We start from the raw sequence: 20,904 nt of genomic DNA on the forward strand, positions 1-20,904 counted from the left end.
AAATGGAGTTTATTATCATATGCACAAGTACATTTATGTATAGGTGCAATGAAAAACCTACTTGCAGCAGCATCACATGCAAATAGCATCATATAAGTAGCATCATAAAAACAAACATAATGTAAACCCAAATTGTACGAGATTCTTACAAGGGAGAACATTAAAAAACAGAGTACATTTTAGTCCAAAATGATCAATAGTGTTTCTAAATTGTAGAGATTGGATTGTGCCTGTTGGTTCAAGAACTGAATGGTTAAAGGGCAGTAGCTGTTCCTGAACCCAAAGACCATAAGACCATAGGTGTGGGACTTCAGGCTTTTGTGAATTCTGCCCAATGGCAGCTGCAGAAATATGGCATGGCCTGGATGGTGGGGATCTTTGATAATGGATATTGCCTTCTTCATGCACCACCACCTGTAGATACAACTGATAGTGGGGAGGGATCTGTTAGTGATGTATTATTTCAAGTCCACACTTCTCTCAACCAACACAAGGGATTCTGCAAATGCTGGAAATCCAGAGAAACACACACAAATTGCTGGAGGAACTCAACAAGTCCGACGGCATCTAAAAAGTGGTCGAAATTTTGGGCCAAGACCCTTCATCAGGACTGATGAAGGTCAGTAACATCTCTTAACCAACAATGCGTTTGCAGTGAATCTCCAGCAATGTGTGTATTGCTAGTTTTCTCAATGTTGTACTGCTCCTTCTATTTAAAAGGGGATTATTAAATTAATTAAGCTAATACAGGACAGTTTGCCTAATGTCAATGGTGGAAAAGTTATTAGAGAGATTCTTGAGACCATGCAAGTCATTACTTAGGGAAGTACACATCAATTAAAGAAATGGAATGTTTGTCTAACTTGACAAATGTTTGAGAAGGTAACATGGAGTGCTAATGAGGGTTGTGTATTTGATGCACTCTGCATGCATTTGAGCAAATTGCCTGACTAAGTTTCAAATGGCAAACACAGAGTGAGAGAGACATATGACATGGAAACAGACCCCTTTGGACCACTGACTGTTCACCACCCATTTACCTAATATTAATCCTATGTTCCTACACTGTAGTTCATCAAAGTACCTTACGTCCCACAACACCAGGTCAGGAATTCTTATTACACTTCAACTATCTGGTTCCTGAACTAGCATGGACAACTTCACTCACTTCAACACTGAACTGAATCCACAACTTATGGACTCACTTTGAAGGACTCTATAACTCACATTCTCAGTATTATTTATTACTTAATTATTATTATTATCATTGTTGTATTTTTATTTATCTCAGCCCAAGCTGGTAAAACCTGAAGCACAGGTATACCCAAGCACATTTCTCAATTGCTAGGAACTTTTGGACTATTCTAGTGGAGTCTGATATTGTGGCTTTCTGGAGATTTACATGAATATTGCTGTGTAGACATGTGATGCTGTTGTGTAGTAACTTTGGGATAATACAAGTTGTAGTTATTACTATTGGTACTAAGTATACCATGTTCTTGTTCCATAGTCTTTCAATTTCCTCTTTTAAATCAGCATTTTTCTAGTGTTTTTCACTTATTGATTTCTGTATGTTATGTGTGTTTGGAATGGCTATATCTATTTCGTAAGTTGTTCCTGCCTGTCTATCCTGTAATATTATATTATTATGGATTGTGCTATCTGTTACAATGGATTGGTCATAATATAATCTGTAGGATCAGGCTTGTATTTACAGTAAGCTGTAGTGTCTTTTATGAGTTTCTATTTTTAAAGCAAAATTTTAGTGAATGATGTTTGCCACTTGATTGGGCCTGTGTAAATGATCAGATTGAGTTAAACTGCTATAGGATCTTGTAATGTGTTGAATTATTTATGGTTTCTCTTGGCATTTTCTGCATTCACAACCTTGACATTGCTGGTCTTTTATTAAGTATTTTTGATCACATTTTGTGTTCTGTATTTCCACAAGGAACCCCTCTGTTTCTGGGAAGATGTCATCAACTCTGAGCCAGGTGTTCAACACTTCCTTGTTGATATCTAGTCTGCTCAGGTCATGGGGCTATCTTCATGGAGGGTCATGCTCTCCCATTGGTTAACTTTTTCAGAAGGATCAGAACTGCATATGTTCAGTTGTATAGTATCCTGCTACTCTGTTTTATATTTCACTAGCTCCGTAGCACCTTTCCTTATGTTTGGACTTATCTAGTCCAAATTTCATGTTTATATCTTTAGAAAATAGCTCTACTATTTGAATTATTCACTTTAGCTTTGCTGATGAAGGAGCATATAATTTCAAATCGTCCAAGTATAGAATCTGTGTCAAGGTATAATATGTTTGGTTGTCTCTGATTTGATATTCTATCTTCATCCGATTCAGTAAATTAAAGAGTGGGTTTAAAGGTAGACAAAACCATAGTGGGCTTAGTCACCTTGGAAAGTGCCTCAGTTTATTTTGATAACAGTACTTGTTGTTCTTCTTATTATTAGGTTTTATAAAATGTTATAGTTGCACTGTTTGTCTTGTTTTGTACATTGGTTGTTTGTGTGTAGTTTTTCATTGATTATATTACATTTCTTTGCATCTACTGTGAATACCCACAAGAAATTGAATCTTATGGTAGTATATGGCCTCATATACATATATTGATAATAAATTTACTTTGAAATTTGATAATCTCCTTCACCTTTCCAGATTCTACTCCTCTCCTATACAATGGCGATACTGGGGGCTATTTAAGCTCCTGATCCACACATCTTTGAATGTGAGAGGAAAGTGGTGCAGTCAGAGGGAATAGACACAGTTACAAAGTGGGTATGCAAACTCCACATAGGCAGCATCTGAGGTCAGGATCGAACCTGGGTTTCCAGTACTGTGAAGCAGCATCTCTATGAGGTGTGCTTATGTGTTGAAGGATTGTCAGAAGTATAACAGCTCGGAGGATCCAAGGAAAAGTGGCATGAATAGCATAGTGGGAGGAAAAGGTAAAAATAGTTCACAGACATCCTGCAGACTGTAAGGCTGCTTTTCGTGGACCTGCAGGTCTGTGGCTTTCTATAAGACATAGGAGCAGATTTAGGCCATTTGGCACATCAAGCCTACTTTGCCATTCTATCATGGCTGATTTATTATCCCTCTCAACTCCATTCTTTTGCTTTCTGCCAGTAACCTTTGACACCCTTACTAATTAAGAAACTATCAATCTCCAATTTAAATATCCCTAATGACTTAGCCTCCAAAGCCATCTGTGGCAATGATTTCCACAGATTCTCCACCCTGTGGCTAAAGAAAGTCCTCATCTCTTTTCTAAAGGTATGCTCTTGTATTCTGAGGCTGTGCCCTCTGGTCCCAGACCCCCACTATAGGAAACATCCTCTCCATGTCCCCAGAAAAACCGTGTGAAACAAGTTGGCAACGAAGACATGGGGTTTCGCCTAAAATGTCAACTGTACTTTTTTCCCAGATGCTGCCTGGCCTGCTGAGTTCCTCTAGCATTTTGTGTGTGTTGTTCTCCATGCCCTCTCTATCTAGGCATTCTAATATTTGATAGGTTTCAAGGAGATCCTCCCCTTATTCGTCTAAACTCCACTGAATACAAGTCCAGAGCCATTAACTGCTTCTCATATGTTAACCCTTTCATTCTCAGAATCTTACTCATGAACCTCCTCTGGACCCTCTCCAATGCTAGCACATCCTTTTTTAGATAAGGGTCGTAAAACTGCTCACTTTTTTCCAAAAGTGGTCTAACCAATGCCTTATAAAGCTTCAGCATTGCAACATTGCTTTCACAGAAAATATCAGTCCTCTAGACTTCATAATAGGTGGTATGATTAGTAAGTTTGCAGACAGAGCAAAAATGGGCCGTGGAATTTTTAATGAGCAAGAATGTTGTAGACTGCCGCAGCATGAATCTTTTCTGAAGGGGTATCTCATTGAAACCTATCAAATACTGAAAGGCCTGGATAGACTGGATGTGGAGAAGATATTTCCATTCATATGAGAGTCTAGAATCTGAGGGCACAGCCTCAGAATAAAAAAGATATCCCTTTAAAATTGGGGTTGAATGGTTCTAAAATAAATTGGGATTGAATGGTGGAGCAGACACAATGAGCCAAATGGCCTAATTATGCTTCTCAGTCTTATAGTCACCTGATCATATAAAATCAATAGACTGGTGGGGATGGCATCAAAGTACCAAAACAGAGGTCATCTGGAGAAATGTAAGTATTCATTTGGGGACAGCAAACATGGAAATACACAACAAAATATAAGATAATGAGGGATCTTGGGTTTGCACATACATAAAATCCTGATGTTTGGGAAGCAGTGGGAACCACACCCGCTCATAGCCATCCTTGGAGCAACAAGCTCCTTATCTTCATCCAATATGTATGAAAAAATGGCTGTATTGTTTGGAATGGTGATTGCTAAGAAGTTAATCCGGCAAATGTGGAAAATGGACTCTGTGCCTACGTACGATCTGTGGCTGAGAGAACTGGCAAACATTTTACATTTGGAGAGACTGAGACTGTAATGAGGACAGAGGGGACATCTTTGAAAGGATGTGGGGCCCTGTATAGGACTTTCTTATTGGGTGAGGACTGAGGTTTTTTGCTGCAGTGCACCTCTGCTGTGTATGTTTACTTTTTGCCTTTATATTTTTTTCTCTTTTGCGGCTCGATATTTAATTTGATTTTGCTATGGTTGTGGTTTTTGTGATTGTGCTGTATTTTTTTTTCCTTTTAGTTCGCTAGTTTTTTTTTGTTAGTTTTTTCCAAGCCTGTTCACATAAAACAATAAAATATATTTTTTTAAAATCCTGATGTAGTAGGTCAGATGGGTAGGGCTATTAAAAAGGCATACATCATCGTTTTCTTTAACATTCCAATTGTAGAGTGTAAGATTAGGGAGGTGATTCTAAACTACTTATTGTTAGTTAGGGCACAGATGGGGCACCATGTAAAGTTATGGGCATCGAGAATTATATAGTTCCAGAGGATGCCTCAAAGATTTACAAAGATATGGCCGGGGTGGGGAAATGGTAAAATTATGAGTTCTAAGGGAATGAGTAACGCTAACTGTAACAATGGTAGAGATAATGTTTTCCACAGTGGCTGACCTAAGATAGAGGAAAGAAAGATCAAATTGCAGTGAGTCTGCTAAACATATATGTGTGTGAGTCTATCACAAGAGAACAAAGGTAGAAACCTTCAAAGGTTGACATATAGAAGGATAATAAATCAGTCATGATGGAGCAGAATCGATGGGCCGGATGCTCCTATATCTTGTGGTCTCATGGAATACAGCTGCTGCTCTGTTATAAGGAGAATTGGGCGACTTAACGTCAACTGAACAAGTCAAGTGTTCTCACAAATATGTGGTCTGCCCTGTTGGTTCTCAGACATCTCCAGATCCCTGTTACATAAGGTTGGATTTTCAATGCTTTTTTTTTCATTCTGGAGTTTTTACATTCAAAAGCAGGATCAACAATTTGTTTTATTTATACCGAGTAGATAGCTAATTGAAGTGTGAAACAGCGTTATTATCATTCTGTCATGCTTGGCTGATTTTCCATTGTTTCTGCTACCTAATTTGTGTTGTATAAAATGAGCCACAGCAAAATGACACCTATTCACCATATTGACAGTGCCATGAAAATCTATGAGGACAAAATATTCCACTGTTTCTATCAAGGGCAGAGCGAAAAAAATATACATTTGTTTGCAGTCAAAGTATGTAAGCTGAAAACCATGTATATAATACATTTTAATATACTCAGTGGTGGGCAGGGATAACAAGATAATAAAATAAAATTAATGCAGGTAACTCCACAGAAAAGAACATTGTTTAGAACATGCTTGAAAATTGTTTCATTCAATTTTTAAACGTTTCTAGTTAAAAATTACAATGCTAATTCATATATAACCTTTATTGCACAGAATTACCCAAAGTATTCCCGATAATTGAGTAAATTTATTATTTTCATATTGGTCATCACCGAGAGCAAACTAAAAATAAAACCAATCAGCTTAAAGGAAATTCCTTGGAGCTGTCACACATTTAATATCCAAAGTAAATAGGATTATAAAATAGTTCCCCATTAATACTCATAAAAATAACAAAGAGCTCTACTTGTACTTTGTACAATAAAACACGGAATCCTCTTTCAGACAACATATTAAGACAAATAAAGAACAACCTCCAATATATAATTAGTCTTAAGTAACAGCATTAAAATAACAAAGCAGTCACTAAAGGATGCATGCTGTGAGATGTTGAATTTACCCAATGACACAATTTAAACTGCAAAGACTAGATTAGAGCCAACAGGTTTTGTACCTGTGAGTAAAATTGTTCATGGGAATGCTGGGCAAAACCTTGCATCATTATTACAGGCAACGATTTTATTTCTATTGTTTTAATTATTCCTTCACTGTATTAAGAATTTATTGCCCACTCTAAGTGCTCCCTGAACTGGGTGCATTGTTCCACCATACCAGAAGGCAGTTAAAATTTAACCACATTGATGAGAATAGTGTCATATATAGTTCTGGTCAGGTAAGAATAGCACATTTTCTTCCTCAAAGGGCATTAGTGAACTAGATGTTCTTACAATTTGTAGTTATGTAGTCACCATTATGGTAGGGTTTAAACTGCTAGCCTCCACGTCTATAGTCTAGCCATTTGGACACTAGTCCAATAGCTTAATTGCGATATCACCTGACTTATTATCTTCTCATTGCTTATAGGCTATTTTGGTTGGAAGATAACTTGCCTTTTCATTACATGTCTAACAAAGCATAACACCCAGAAAGAACCTAACAAGAAAGTGTCGTACACCCACGGGGGTTATCGTCTTGATTTGCAAGAATGCAGTACAAGAGCAAGGAAGTCCCGAGCTGCAACTGTGCAGGTTTTTTACGTGATCACATCTGGAGGACTGTGTACTGCTTTGGTGTACTTACATCATAAAGTGGTACAGAGAATGTTTACAGGGTTGATTCCTGGGATGAGAGCCTTGCCTCATAAAGAAAGATTGACCAGATTGGGTCTTGCCCTTTGGAGTTTCGTAAAAATGAGGTGATCTCTTTGAAACTTTCAAGATGCTGTGAGAGTGGAGTGATAACAATGTAAATGCAGAGAGGGTGGTTCCCCTCATAGACTGTCTAGGATTAGGGGGCCAAAGGATAATGAGCTGGCTCTCACTCAAGATTCCTATTAATGCATAATAATCAAGAAAGGAGGAGCTTTTTCTTCCGGTACTGAAACTCTCTGCCTCAGAAACACGTCAACAATCAGAGTCATTAATTATATCTATCAAGAACGGGGTTGATAGATTTTTGGAGTTCTGAGTTTCATAGGAAATTGGGGACCAAAGATAAGATATTGATGAAGCTCACAACAGGCTAAGTGTGTAGGGTTCTGTGGCCTCTTTCTTCTCTTTCTATTCTTCCCACCCTTATTCTGATCTTCCCCTCTCCTGCTGCTAATGCTACTCCATCTAGTTTCATAACTTCCTTCCACTTATCATCCACACAAAGGGGTGATATCCATGTTCAAGATCTAAAAGTAGCTTAGGTTTGCACATTCCATACCCTGTTAGCCAACATTCTCAACAATTCTTAGGACTCTTTATTGGAAAAACGCTGGTGAAGTCTTGAGAAAGACAAATCTTTCTCACATATGAATGGATGAAAGAAAATTGGAGGGCTATGTGGGAGGGAAGGGTTAGATTGCCCTTGGGATAGTTTCATGGGTCAACACAACACTGTGGGCCAAAGGGCCTATAATGTATTATGCTGTTCTATCTTCTATGAAAATGAATCAGATACATTGAATGCTGTTTTAGATAGTGTTTACGTCAAAGTCACACTCCCTAATAATTGGTTACTTTTCAAATTCACAGTCACCCCGAATGTTCACAAAGTCTTTTTCTTAATATTTGCTAGCAGGTACTTCAAAAGGCATCTGATGATTAACAAGCATCCAGGAGGAAATCCTGAGCACACGCTTTAGACCCTTTACCAAGTTTTGACCTTATCTAATGATATCGATCAATAAATAAAGAAGATGCTGGAGGAACTCAGCAGGTCAAGCTGATTCTGCGGAAGGAAATGGACAGTCAACATGCTGAGTCGTGATACTTCATCTGAACCTTTTATCCTTCAATTGAAGGAGTCTGACCCACTGTTTTCCTCCTGCATCATCCTTACTGCTCTACATTCCAGCATCTGCAGTCTCTCATGTCTGTTTCCGATCGATACCCACTGTGACCATCTCAGAGGGTCTTCATGCATGCTGAAAGCTCAAAATAAGTTTCAAAGTAAAGTTTAAAGAAAGCCACTCAAAAGTAAATCTCTTTACCCAGAAAGTGTGCTTGTAATGTGTCAGCACAAGGTTCACAAGGAATTGCAAGGGGAAGCTGGATGAATTCATGGCAACTGTGTTCAGTTGAGAAACACTAATATTACTGACATAAGCCATTTTGCTTGTCTGCTGTGTATTTCCTTACACTGTCATCCATCTTCAAACCTAATTTTGTACTTAGGACAAAAGAACCAATTGATGTTTTAAGATGGCTAGTAATGTACGGAAATGACATTTGTTGTCATAGCAAAGGACTGCCCCTGAAATCTATAAGAAGCACCATACTTAAGGACAAAGTTGTTGAAAATACGCAAACTGATAGAGACATCGTCATTTGAGACCCGAACTCACCTATGGGCTTCTAAACAAAGACTGTGGTATTAATTGCAGTACTTTGTTAAGGGAGTCAGTAGATGTGATTGATCATGAGAATTCCGCCTTTGGAAGTTTGGTGGCCCGTTTTCAACTGGTCTTGAATGTCAGTACATTACTGCAGCAGAATGCTTCAGTGTCACAGGTCCTTTACATAAATATTAAATGACGCATGAAAAAACTGCAGATGCTGGAAATCCGAAATAAAAAAAAAACGCAGAAAATACAGCAAACACCCAGCAGTTCGGGCAGTCTCTATAGAAAGAGTGAGATGCAGCGGGATGTCAAAATAGCAAGTGCCTCAGATACTGCTCCTCGACCAGAAGGAAATTAAAGCCCAGAGTCAAAAATAAAATACCGCAGATGCTGCAAATCCAAAATTTTTTTTAAAACTTCGCAGGAGTAAACATATAAATAAAGGTTTTAAATTAAATATAAGGCTGGACTAAATTTGGAAAACAAAAGTTGCATAACATAACTTGTTTCTCTTCTGTTGAACGGTAGAAGTGGTTATTTTCTGTTGAAAAGTAGATGCCACCCGCCTGCTGAGCATTTCCAGAGCCCTTGGCTCTTTTAACTCCGCGATTCGGGATTCATGGAATCTTACTGTGTGTAAAATGGCCACCGTCCGCCCTCGAAGCGATTGATTGGAAGACTCCTGAAGAGAGAGAGAGAGAGAGAGAGAGAGAGAAAGCGAATCTCCCCTGTGAAATGTCATTTAAGATTGAACAGACTTCCTGAATTGAGGTCGTTTCATGTTCGATGCGGAACGCGGCGTGGCCGCTGTTCAGATCCTCGTTCGGCCACCCCATCCTTCTAAAAACTGTACTCAATCAGAGCTCAAAACGAAGGAGAATGACCCCCGGACGATCGCAAGGGAAGCAATGACAGGAAGAGCGAATTCCAGGCACTTGGTGGAAAAATAATGTTTTCACTGCCCACAGTTGCGCTTCAAGTTAGCAACAGTTGTGTACCTCGGAGGATGGTTCTCATTCCTGGGAAGTGTGCTCTCAGCTGCGTTAGAACTGTTTTACTAACCGTGCAAATACGTAGCTCCGATGGAAAGATGCCTGCTCGGGTTAACACATTGGGAGGGTATCTCCTATAGCAACCCCATGGATCGTGTTTTCTTGCTCAGTAAAGGCGACGTTAAGAAAAAAGATGCAAACCGGTCTCGATTGTAAGAAACGTTCTCCTCTGTTTAATCATTGCGGTACAGCGGCGCGCAGCCGTGCCTAGACTACTGGTGACCTGCTTTGTGTCTGCTATGTAACTCCAAAGGGTAAACGTCTCTTGATTTTATTTCCCTCTGTTTTTAATGTCTTAGCAAAAATATAATTTCTCTTCGGGGACCCGTCCGCTAGTGGTTCGAGAACGAGAGACGCTCCCACCCCACCGGCCTCCTTAAAAGTTTAAAGAAGAGAAGCGGTAATAATTCTGCCATAAAGGGAAAGGAGGAGGAGGAGGAGGAGGAGGGGTGAGTGCGGGGGTGATGCTTGTATTTGCTCTCTGTGCATCACGGTGTCTGGGGTGAAATGCGCCGTGTAATTCAGATACCTTGGAGGAAATGCCCGTGACTCGCCGGCCGCAGACGCACTCGGGATGCTGGAGGAGAGGGGCAGGCTCGGTGTTCCCGCCGGAGGGGAGATGGAGAGGTTGCCTCCTGCCATGCGGAAGAGGCTGTACAGTCTCCCCCAGCAGATAGGAACCAAAGACAACATGATGGAGTGCGACGGAGACCGTGATTCCAACCGAAGGAGCATTAAGATGAAGCCACTTCCCTCACCTACTGGGGGAGGCGCAAGGTGGGCTGGGGACGCCAAGGGAGGGGAAGGCAAGACGGTGGAAACAGATGTCAGTAAGCTCGGCAAGACCAGCTCCAACGGGGACTGTCGGCGTTTCCGTGGAAGCCTCTCCTCCGTCGGCAGCAGGCAACTGCACGAAGACGATGTGGCTGAGGGCAAGCGCCTGATCGGTGAAGGGGAGTCCACTCCGAGCGAGGGCACCAACCCGGGCAGCGAGGACGGCTCGAGCTCGGGGTCAGCTTCGGTACAGAGCGGGCGACCGGGCGGCAAGCAGCCGACGGCGGCGGCGACCGAGCAAGAGGAGAGGTCGGCGTTGTTTAAAGCGGACGGCACCGACCAGATCTTCCTGGAAGACGACTTGCGGGCCAGCCAAACCGGCTTCATGCAAAGACAGTTCGGAGCAATGCTGCAGCCCGGAGTTAACAAGTTTTCCCTGAGAATGTTTGGGAGCCAGAAGGCTGTGGAGAGGGAGCAGGAGCGCGTCAAATCGGCGGGGTTTTGGATTGTTCATCCTTACAGCGATTTCAGGTACCGATTATTGTTTCCCTATATGCCTACTGCACTGCCACACCAACGACTTAAAATTACTTAAAACACTTACCGTAAATTTACGCCAAAAACCACCCTCTCCCCCGCAGTTCTCTGCGCGTTCACGGCTTCTCGGTGGAAAACACCGAACTCCAGTAAAGTTTGAAGTAAGCGGGTTGGTGCTGTAGTACTAAAATAAACCTTGCCTAGCAGCGCAGGAATATAAATTTGGGGAGATTAGTTAATGTAGTATTAATTTCCAAAACCTTTTTGTTAACCCCGACTAGGAACTCAAAACTAGGTTTTCATTGCAAAATTAAGCAACATTTAGATCGGCGTTCGCAGCGGATTCCACACGTAATTGTCTCCTAGAGAAATATACACCTCGTTCTTCATATCAGATCTTAAAAACGATGTTTCTTTCCCCCTTACTGCATCGGCAAATCTTTTGTGTGTTTGTATATAGGGCAATTTGGATCATTTGTGGTCAAACTTTTAAAAGATGTTAGAGTTTAGCACCGCATGAGTTGCAAGTGTTTTAATAGTCTGTTTTAAAACTCTCTGTGACTGTTTCCGAACCCTATGCTGGTAGCTCTAACGCCATGTCTCGTTGCAAAATATAGTTTAATATTTACACACTTCGTTATGACATCCTTCCATTGAATTAGAAGGAAAAGCATATGGGGCGAAAGCTAAGAGGGAGAAGCGGTCCTCGGGAGCAGCTCCATCCAGAACGATTACCCATTCCGAACTGTTGTCAGTGAGCCTCTGTGTGAGTTTGAACAGGCTCTTCATTGCCGATAGCACCTTCTTCTAACGCGCAACTAAAGCTAAAATAAGGTGTGGAGGAGTGAGGGAGAGCGTGAAGGACGAGTTATAAGCCAGAGAAACAAGACTTCGCAGGTTGACAGCCTATTACGATGACTTTAAGTTCTGTTGACAAGAAGCTGTTATCCTTGGTTCTGAAAACCACATTGGTTGTTGGGACTGTATCTTGCAAAGGAAAGTTAACACATTGCTCGCAGCAACAGCCGCCAGACCAGCGTTCAGTAACAAAGTTCCCCGTAGAACAGAGGGAGGAAAGTTGCTCTCCATCGATGGATATAGTAATGATGCTTGATGTGCAAAGTACAAATTATCTGACATGGGGGAAATCGCAGATTAAACATGTAAAGATCTGTACTGTTTTGTAGAATATAAATTCTCCAACACCACAATCGGATTTTAACAAGGGAAATCCGACACCCTCACTTGCCGTTTTGTAGGATAGCTTAATTTCTCGTTGATGATCTCTTCGTAAAGTTCTCGCGGAAACAAACCTTGCTTGCTTCTTCCCCACAGACGGCTGCGGAAGAGGGTTTTGCCCGGCGCTGTAACTTATAATTAATGTGCAGATTTCGTCGTCATTAGTACTGATGGGTGTATAACAGCAATTACAGGACTTTAACCTTGTGCATGTGTTCAGATGATATGATAAGCTGCGATGGCAATGTGTCAATAATTTATAGGCTGTCACCTGAACCCTGAGATGAGATTCCATCTTCACCATCACCTTTATTGTGTACAGTCCCGAAATAACACTGCCGCATATCGACATATAAGCTCAATACTTCCAGGTGAAATTAATATCTACTGTTTTTGCAGACACTTTAATCCATTTATGAATTATCTCTTTCCTTATATTTTAAATACATAACTATTTGGTAAGAGTCGAGTTTATAAATTGGCGATGTCTAACACCCTACGCAATGCGTTAGGCTTACCATGTCACACTTCTTAACGAAATGACATTGGTCTGGTAATGCAATGGAATAAAACAATTGTCAACATTTCAGTCGAGAGTGAGGCATTTGAAATACACTTTAGAAGGCGGGACGGGACACAACAGACTGCACATGCTGGAATCTGGAGCAAAAGACAAACAGCTGGAAGAGCTCACCGGCCCAAGCGGGGGCCAACTAGCCTAGATGCAGGGCCTCATCCCGAGACGTCGACCATCCCTTCCTCTTCATGATGCCGTTTGACCCGCTAAGTTCCTGGAAGACAGTGAAGAATAGACCAGTCTACTAGTTGCTAAAATTTACACAATGCATCTATGAATCGTTGTGGTTGGACGTGAACCACGGAAAAGGCAGTTGTTTCAGTAACTTCACCAGAAGGGCCTTGGCAACACCATGAACTGTGGGAGGAAGGAGATAAAAAGTAGACCCTAGCAGATAAGTGAGGATCAATATAAGGAATGGAAGGCTGGGCTAACAGGAGGGCGTAAGTCCATGCCAGCACAAGGCTGAGTGGAAGCTGGTTCTTCTTGTATTTACACCGCCCATCACCCCTCAATACTTTCCATAGTCTCTGGACTAATGTCAAAAACTTTTCTTTGAAATAGTTCCAATGCAATTAGAGAATACCTTGAACTGTGTTGTTTTAAGACTGGATAGAACATACTTTTGTTTTTCACTCTGGTGTTAGGTAAATATACTGGATCATGTAGTCAAGGTATGTTCTGAGTGATTCTATAAAAGAGTCTGTAGGTAATGCAATGTTAAGGAGTAACAATTAAATAATTGTTTCTCCAGGATTTCAATTAAGGAATTTGACCTGAAAAAATGAAATATAATTTGGAACTATGATCAGCAAAGTCTCAAAATCTGTTTCTGTTTCTGCTGTCTAATTCACGTTTTACCTTATTGTTTATACATAACTCAGTACTGAGTTGTCATAATTTCAATCTGTTTACAAGTTACTGCAAATGCTGTTGTGGGTTCTTAAAGTTTAAACCAGCCTGCTGTATGTCAACAAGTGCAAGCAGTTTAGGAATGTGTTGTGACAGCTCTTGGTGTAAGAGTGTATCATTTTTTTCAACCAGGCTGATTAAACCTGAATCACATTGATTGTAGAGCTAGTCTGTGGTTTAATGAGTCACAGACAATTTCAGTGTGGTACATTGCATCACCTCCTCTTCATGTTTAACAAACCACAGGGTATAGTATGTGGGAAGCACCGTGGTTTCATTGATGTAAGTGAGAAACACTTTTAGTTCACTTATTTTGAACATGTGAATGGAAGGTCTTCAGTAGAGTGTTGTGCATTCAGAGATCCTCTTCTACATACCACTGATGCAATGCATGATTTATTGAGTTACCATTGCCTTCCTGTTAGTATGAAGCAGCAGTCTGGCTAGTCTCTTCTGACCTCCTTCATTAACAAGGCATTTTTGCTCACAGAACCTTCACTCACTGGACGCTTTTGTTTGGTTTTTTTTGCACCATTCTCTGTAAACTCTAAAGACTGTTGTGTGCAAAAATCCCAGGAGGTTTGCAGTACCTGAGATACTCAAACTACCCCATATGGCACCAACAATCATTCCATGGTCAAAGTCTCGAAGATCACATTTCTTCCACATTTTGATGTTTGGTCTAAACAACAGTGGAACCTCTTAAGCACCATATCCATGGTTTTATGCATTGAGTTGCTGCCACATGATTGGCTGATTGGATATTTGTATTAATGAGCAGGTTACAGGTGTTCCTAATAAACCTGCTATTGAGTGTTTGTTCTCAGTTCATTGTGGTATTGAGAGAGTGCTGTGCTTTTGGAGATGTTACCAGCCCTCTCAGGTGAAAATAAAAACCAGCCCTGTAAAGAAGATGAAGGGAGTTCTTTTAGAGATGCAGAACTCCACCCTGTCTTTGGAGACACTGGAGACTGCAGATGCTGGAATCTGAAGAAACAAGCAAGATGCTGGAGGAACTCAGCATGGTGATGACCATAGAACATAGAGCAGTACAACACAGGAACAGGCCCTTCGGCCCACAATATTGAGCCAAACTAAATTAATGATCAAACGCCCAACTAAACTAATTCCTTCTGTCAGCACAACATCCATATCCTTCCATTTTTCTCCCATTCATTTGTGTATCTAAATGTCTCTTAGAAGTCCCTAATGTCTCTGCCAACCACCATCCCAGCCAATACATTCCAGAAACCCATTACTCTCTGTGTAAAAAAACATTCACATCACATCTCCTTTGAACTTAACCCCACTCACCTCAAAAGCATGCCCTTTGGCATTAGACATTTCAACCCTAGGGAAAAGATACTGACTGTCTACTCCATCTATGCCTCTCAAAATCTTACAAACCTCTATCAGATTTCCCCTCAACTTTTGCCGCTCCAGAGAAAACATCCCAAGTTTGTCTTTCATTGCAGCACATGCTGTCTAATCCAGGCAGCTTCCTGGTATCTCTCTCCTGCATCCTTGTCAAACTCTTGACATCCTTCGTATTATTGCGTGACCATAACTGTATATAATACCGCAGATGCAGCCCAGCTAGAGTTTTATAAAGCTGCATTGTAACTTCCTGACTTTTGAACTCAATGCCTCGACTAATAAAAGATTAGTTCAGATGAAGGGTCTCAAGCTGTCCATTTACCTCCACAGATGCTGTCTGATCTGCTGAGTTCCTCTGGCTTCTTGTCTGTTACTTCACCTTCTCCTTGCCCAGCATCTGCAAAACTTCTGGACAAGTGGGAATATTGGTCAGTTTTCCACTTGTGAGCCAAGAAGCATTGGTAAGGAAAGCAGGACAACTCCTACTCTGGATGAGATCAGCACACAATGAATCAGGGATGTCTTATCTATATTTAAACAGAGAAACCTCCCAAAATACCACTTAATTTTTAAAGTTTTAATGATACCTTATAAGGCAGTGTAAGACTATTTCACAATATGAAAATGACCCACAGTTTATAATTAATTTTAACAGTTCATTCTTAAGTTTTAGGTAGGTTCTGGTACAATATTTTTCTTAGAACATTTTAACATGGGTAACAATAATTGTCCTCATTTTTCAGCACTAGAATACCTACAGGGAAGAATAAGTCTGGAACCACACCTTCACAGAAAGTTATTCAATGCAGACTGTACTTGTTCTAATTGTAAGAACTGTGAAGTGCAGTAGATTTTTTTCCATAAAGCTTCCTTTCCTTTGTCATTCTTGAAAACTTATATCACCAATGCAATAATACAAAAAAGTAATCAAGTTTAGGAGGAGAGATATCTGCATTTGTGTCAAGGTGTCTTTGCTTTCGGCTTCCTTGCATTACGTAGTTTTATAAGCAGTGAAGAAACACAGGCCAACATTTGACCTTGTGTCAGCTGAACCTGATCAATAAAGAGGGCTTCCAAGTATTTTGTATGTTCTGTCTCCCTGTGCAGATGTACATTTGAAGATGGAAAACTCCTTTGCTGAGAAATTGTAATTATAGTCCACCTGATAATGTGGCTATATCTGTCAAATTTAAAACTGACTGAACATTCAAGCACACATTAGTGCCACCACTAAAACTGCTTATTTCCTCTTTTGTAATATCATCTGACTGACCTGGCTGGTCATGTCTGCCGGTGAAACTTCATTATGCTTTTGAAATGCTTGTCAATAAATCTCCCTCTTTTCACTTTCTGTTAACATGAGGTCATCCCACTGTCTAAATTGTGTTGTATCACCAGTTCCACCTCCGCTCATTGATGTACATTGGGCAGGATGATGATTTTTAAGATTATTTTCTTATTTTCCAAACTGATCAGAACTTTTCCCTACATCCTGACCCCAATCCCTTTAGTTCTAGAACTTACATTAGATCAAGATAATGTTTGATCAAGATTATCAGACCTAATCAATGTGAGTCTTTGTTTGATAATGCTTCTGAGAAGCATTTCAATAATTCAACAATTTAAACTGGTACATATTTGCAAGTTGCTATCAACAAGATGCAAGAGATTCTGCAGATGCTCAAAATCCACAGCAACACACACACACACACACACACACACACACACACACACACACACACACACACACACACACACACACACACACACACACACACACACACACACACACACACACACACACACACACACTCACTCTGCTGGAGAAAATCAGCAGGTCGGACAGCATCTATGGAGAGGAATAAACAGTTGACATTTTGACCTGAGAGTCTCTGCCTGGAACGTTGACTGTTTATTCCTCTCCATAGATGCTGACTGACCTGCTGAGTTCCTTCAGCATTTTGTGTGTGTTATTATCATCAAGATCATCTCATATTGCTGACACACAGAGAGCACTTGGTGCATTTGTACTTAAAGAAAGACCCATAAACTTCCACTGGCTGGCAACAAGAGGTTGCTCTCTGTCGTTATACTTATCACACTTTATCTGTTTTTGCTGTCCTGTGTGTTTTAAATTGGTAGATAGGTATCCTCTGGTGTTTGTTTAGAGGACATTGAAACTGTTATAAACAGTATGAATTCTTTCCACTTGTTTATTTCAATCCCCAGCAGTAGCAGCACTGACTGAGATAAATATCATTTGCGGAACTGTGAAATGGTTGGAACAGATGCATTATGATGGCATTTTAGCCCATTTGTAGTCCATAATGTGTGAAAGTAAAGCAACAGAGAAGGTAGACCTTGGGGTATAACTTGTGACACTGAACAAATAACATATCATGATTGATAACATATCTAAGGGATGCTTTTGTTGATGTGGAAATTTAGATTGATGGGTTTTGTGTATAAGTAGTTATATTTCCCTGTATCTAACAGAAATGTCACTCTTTTTCTTATTCTGTTTCAAGATGTGTGCTTTGCTGTCTAAGCCCGTCCATCCCTGACTATTTGGCCATGTAACATGTCAAATAAAAGACTTACACTTTGCAGGTAGGCGTAGACTGAGAACTGATTTCCTTACTAGACCCTGAAGGTATTAATAAACCAAGTGTTTTTTTAAAATAGTCACATCATCCTTATTATGAATCCCAAAACGTATTCAATTAGCTGAACACCAAATCTTCAACTACTATGGTGAGATTTGAAAGTCTGTCTCCACATTATTACAAGTCTAAAACCTAACCACAATATTACTCTCTGGAGTTATAGAACAATATCTGAAACTGCGACTGAAAATCTGGGACAACATTAACTTCATTAAATTGAAGTTTTAAAACGGCGATTTGAAGCTAGATTCTTCAAGCCCAACAACAAGCACAAAACGCTGGAGGAATTCTGCAGGACAGGCAGCACCAATAGAGGGTGATAAATAGTTCAAGCAAGACCCTCCATAGATGCTGCCTGACTTGCCATGTTCTTCCAGCATTTTGTGTATGTTGCTAAAGATTTCCAGCACCTGCAGAACCTCTCGTGTTTATGCTTCATGCCCTCCCCCTTCCCCCTCACCCTGGCCTTCTCATTGTCATTGTTATGTTCTCTCAGTTACCTGACCTGTTATTCCTTTATTGAGACAGTAAACTGAGAACCCATTATCCTCAGGAGATTTGCAGCCTTACGTGTAAAAAATATTCTCCTCACCTCTGTCTTACTGGCTGAACCCATTCTTACAGCACTTTTCGTTAGACAGTTCCAAAAACTATGGTATAAAATTCCACAACCTCCCCAACTTAAATGGTTGACCCAGTGTTCCCCCCCCAGATCCAGAGTTTCCAACAGAAAAAAAAAACTTTTGAGGTTGTAAGTTTAAAAGAGAGAGCTAATAGGGAAGCATAAAGCTGGGTGTCTTTTGCAGAAGTCTCCTAGATCAGAATACTTGCTTGCAATGCACAGCTTATTTCCTGTGCATTCCTACCCACCTCCCAAATGTTCTCTGTGTGTCACTTCATGCCCAAGATAGGATCACGGTATTCAGGTTTCCTGCTAGCAGTTGGGAATCACTTACAAGTATCTACAGTAGTAGTAGTCATAATAATAATAATAATAATAATAATAATAACAACAATTAAGAGAAAAGCTAACGAAATACTAAGAAAATATAAGGTCCATACAAGAAATGATCATCCTAATAAAAGCATTGCAGAATTTATCGATACACTAAAACAAAAGCTTGGTGCATACAAAGCCAGACTAAATAGATATGTGAACTGTGCCAGACGAAGAAAACCAAGCTATCAGTTCAGGAACAATGAAAAAGGTTTATACAGGACATTGAAACTGAATTCGATGCACTAAAATGTCACCAACAAAAACAGAGATAATGCACTCTTGGTCTAATATCTGGTCAGAAGGATGATGCACAATTATGAAGCAAGCTGGATTAGGGAGGAAAAAGAATGCACTCACACAATTGAAGATATGCAGACACCTGATGTTACAATGGATATGCTCAAAGTGCTTATAAAAATACCCACAACTGGAAAAGTACTAGCAGTAATAATATTTGTAATTATTGGTATTTCAACTAATTGCCTTCATCTGTACCTGTTAATATATATCAACAATTTTCTTAAAATCCTGAAAAAAAGAATGAATTTTTGACAGAAGTTAAAACATATCTCTTACCTAAAGGAGATATCACAAATGACCCATCAAAATATCATCCTATTACTTGTTTACAAACTATATATAAAATTGTAATATCACGTTTCTCACAACTAATCACTGCTCACTTGGATTATACTTACAGAGGAGCAGAAAGGGTGCCATAAGGGGCTGTAAGGAACAACTGATAATGGATTCTGTAATCCTAAATCAAGCCCAGTGGAAGAGTAGAAATCTTTCATGTTGTATTGACTACCAAAAAGCATTTGATTCTGTCCTGCACTCATGGTTAATAGAGGTTCTTATTATATATAAACTGCACCCAATATTTGTGAAATTCCTGCAACATCTGATGAAGTATTGGCGTGCTATCATTTGTTAGCAACCACATAAGAACAAACACCATTATCAAAATAAACAGAGGCATTTTCAGGGACACTCTCTAAGCTCACTATGGTTTTGTCTTGCTTTAAACCCACCCTCTAATTTACTGAATTGGATGAAAATAGGATATCAAATCAGAGATAATCAAATGAATTACACCTTGACACACCTTCCATACATGGATGATTTCAAATTATATACTCTTTCATCAGTAAAGCTAAAGCAATTATTCACATACTAGAACTTTTCTCTAAAGATATGAATATAAACTTTGGACTAGGTAAGTGCAGAACATTAAACAAAAAGAAGAGTAATAGATCTCATGGAATACAAAACAGAGCTGCAGGACACAGTACAACTGATGGATGAATATGAAACATATATGTAAGTATCTGGGATATCAGCAAGCAAAGAAAGTAGATAAAGGGCAGACATTTGAAGAATTTACTTCAAGATTTAAGAAAATCTGCCAAACAGACCTCAATGGTAAAAATATAACAAAGGCAATAAACACTATTTATTCACATAATATCTTGCTGCAAAACTGGCCTGGAAAATTTTCAAAGGAAAATAACAACTGAAAGGACAAATTTTAGAAATCACGACGTACACTCAACACATTTAGATTAACACTACCTAGGACAGAAGAAGTAAGAGGAATAACAGACATTAAAAAATTATGCAACAGTCAGATAAAACTTTTAAGGGTATATTTTCATCAATGAAAACAGGATTCAGCACTCTATGTGAGTGTATGCAATTCTGATAAGAAGTACACACCACTAAACTTAAATAAAAGCATAACCCAGAAAAATGAAATTATCGCTATAGAAGAAAAAAAGTTAACCAATGAAAGAGCATGACCCTCCATGGGAGACATCCCCATGATCTGAGAAGACTAGATGTTGACAAGGAAGCACCAAATGCCTGGTTCAGAATTCGAGACCTCTTCTCAGAAACAGAGAGGTTCCTTGTGTCAAGAGAGGACCAGTTGGTAAATACAAAAAAAATGATCAAAATTGCATAATAATAGACCAGCAACTTCAAGATCATAAATACAGAAAATGTCGAGAGAAACAAGAAATAATTTAACACATTACAGACAAAAGAAAATCTGCAGATACTGGAACACACAC

The 20,904-nt window shown here is 39.8% G+C and overlaps 1 protein-coding gene across 1 annotated transcript in view; it reads left to right on the forward strand.

Annotated features, from left to right (window-relative positions):
* The first annotated feature begins 10,259 nt into the window (after positions 1 to 10,259).
* The window catches only part of hcn4 (hyperpolarization activated cyclic nucleotide-gated potassium channel 4), a 494,535-nt gene continuing 483,890 nt past the window's right edge, over positions 10,260 to 20,904 (forward strand). The window contains exon 1 of the mRNA XM_073025811.1: positions 10,260 to 11,052. Within this exon, the coding sequence (XP_072881912.1) occupies positions 10,322 to 11,052 (731 nt within the window). The 5' untranslated portion in view covers positions 10,260 to 10,321. The remainder of the gene's footprint in view (positions 11,053 to 20,904) is intronic.

This window comes from Hemitrygon akajei, chromosome 21, assembly GCF_048418815.1.
Source record: "Hemitrygon akajei chromosome 21, sHemAka1.3, whole genome shotgun sequence".
Lineage (NCBI taxonomy): Eukaryota > Metazoa > Chordata > Chondrichthyes > Myliobatiformes > Dasyatidae > Hemitrygon > Hemitrygon akajei.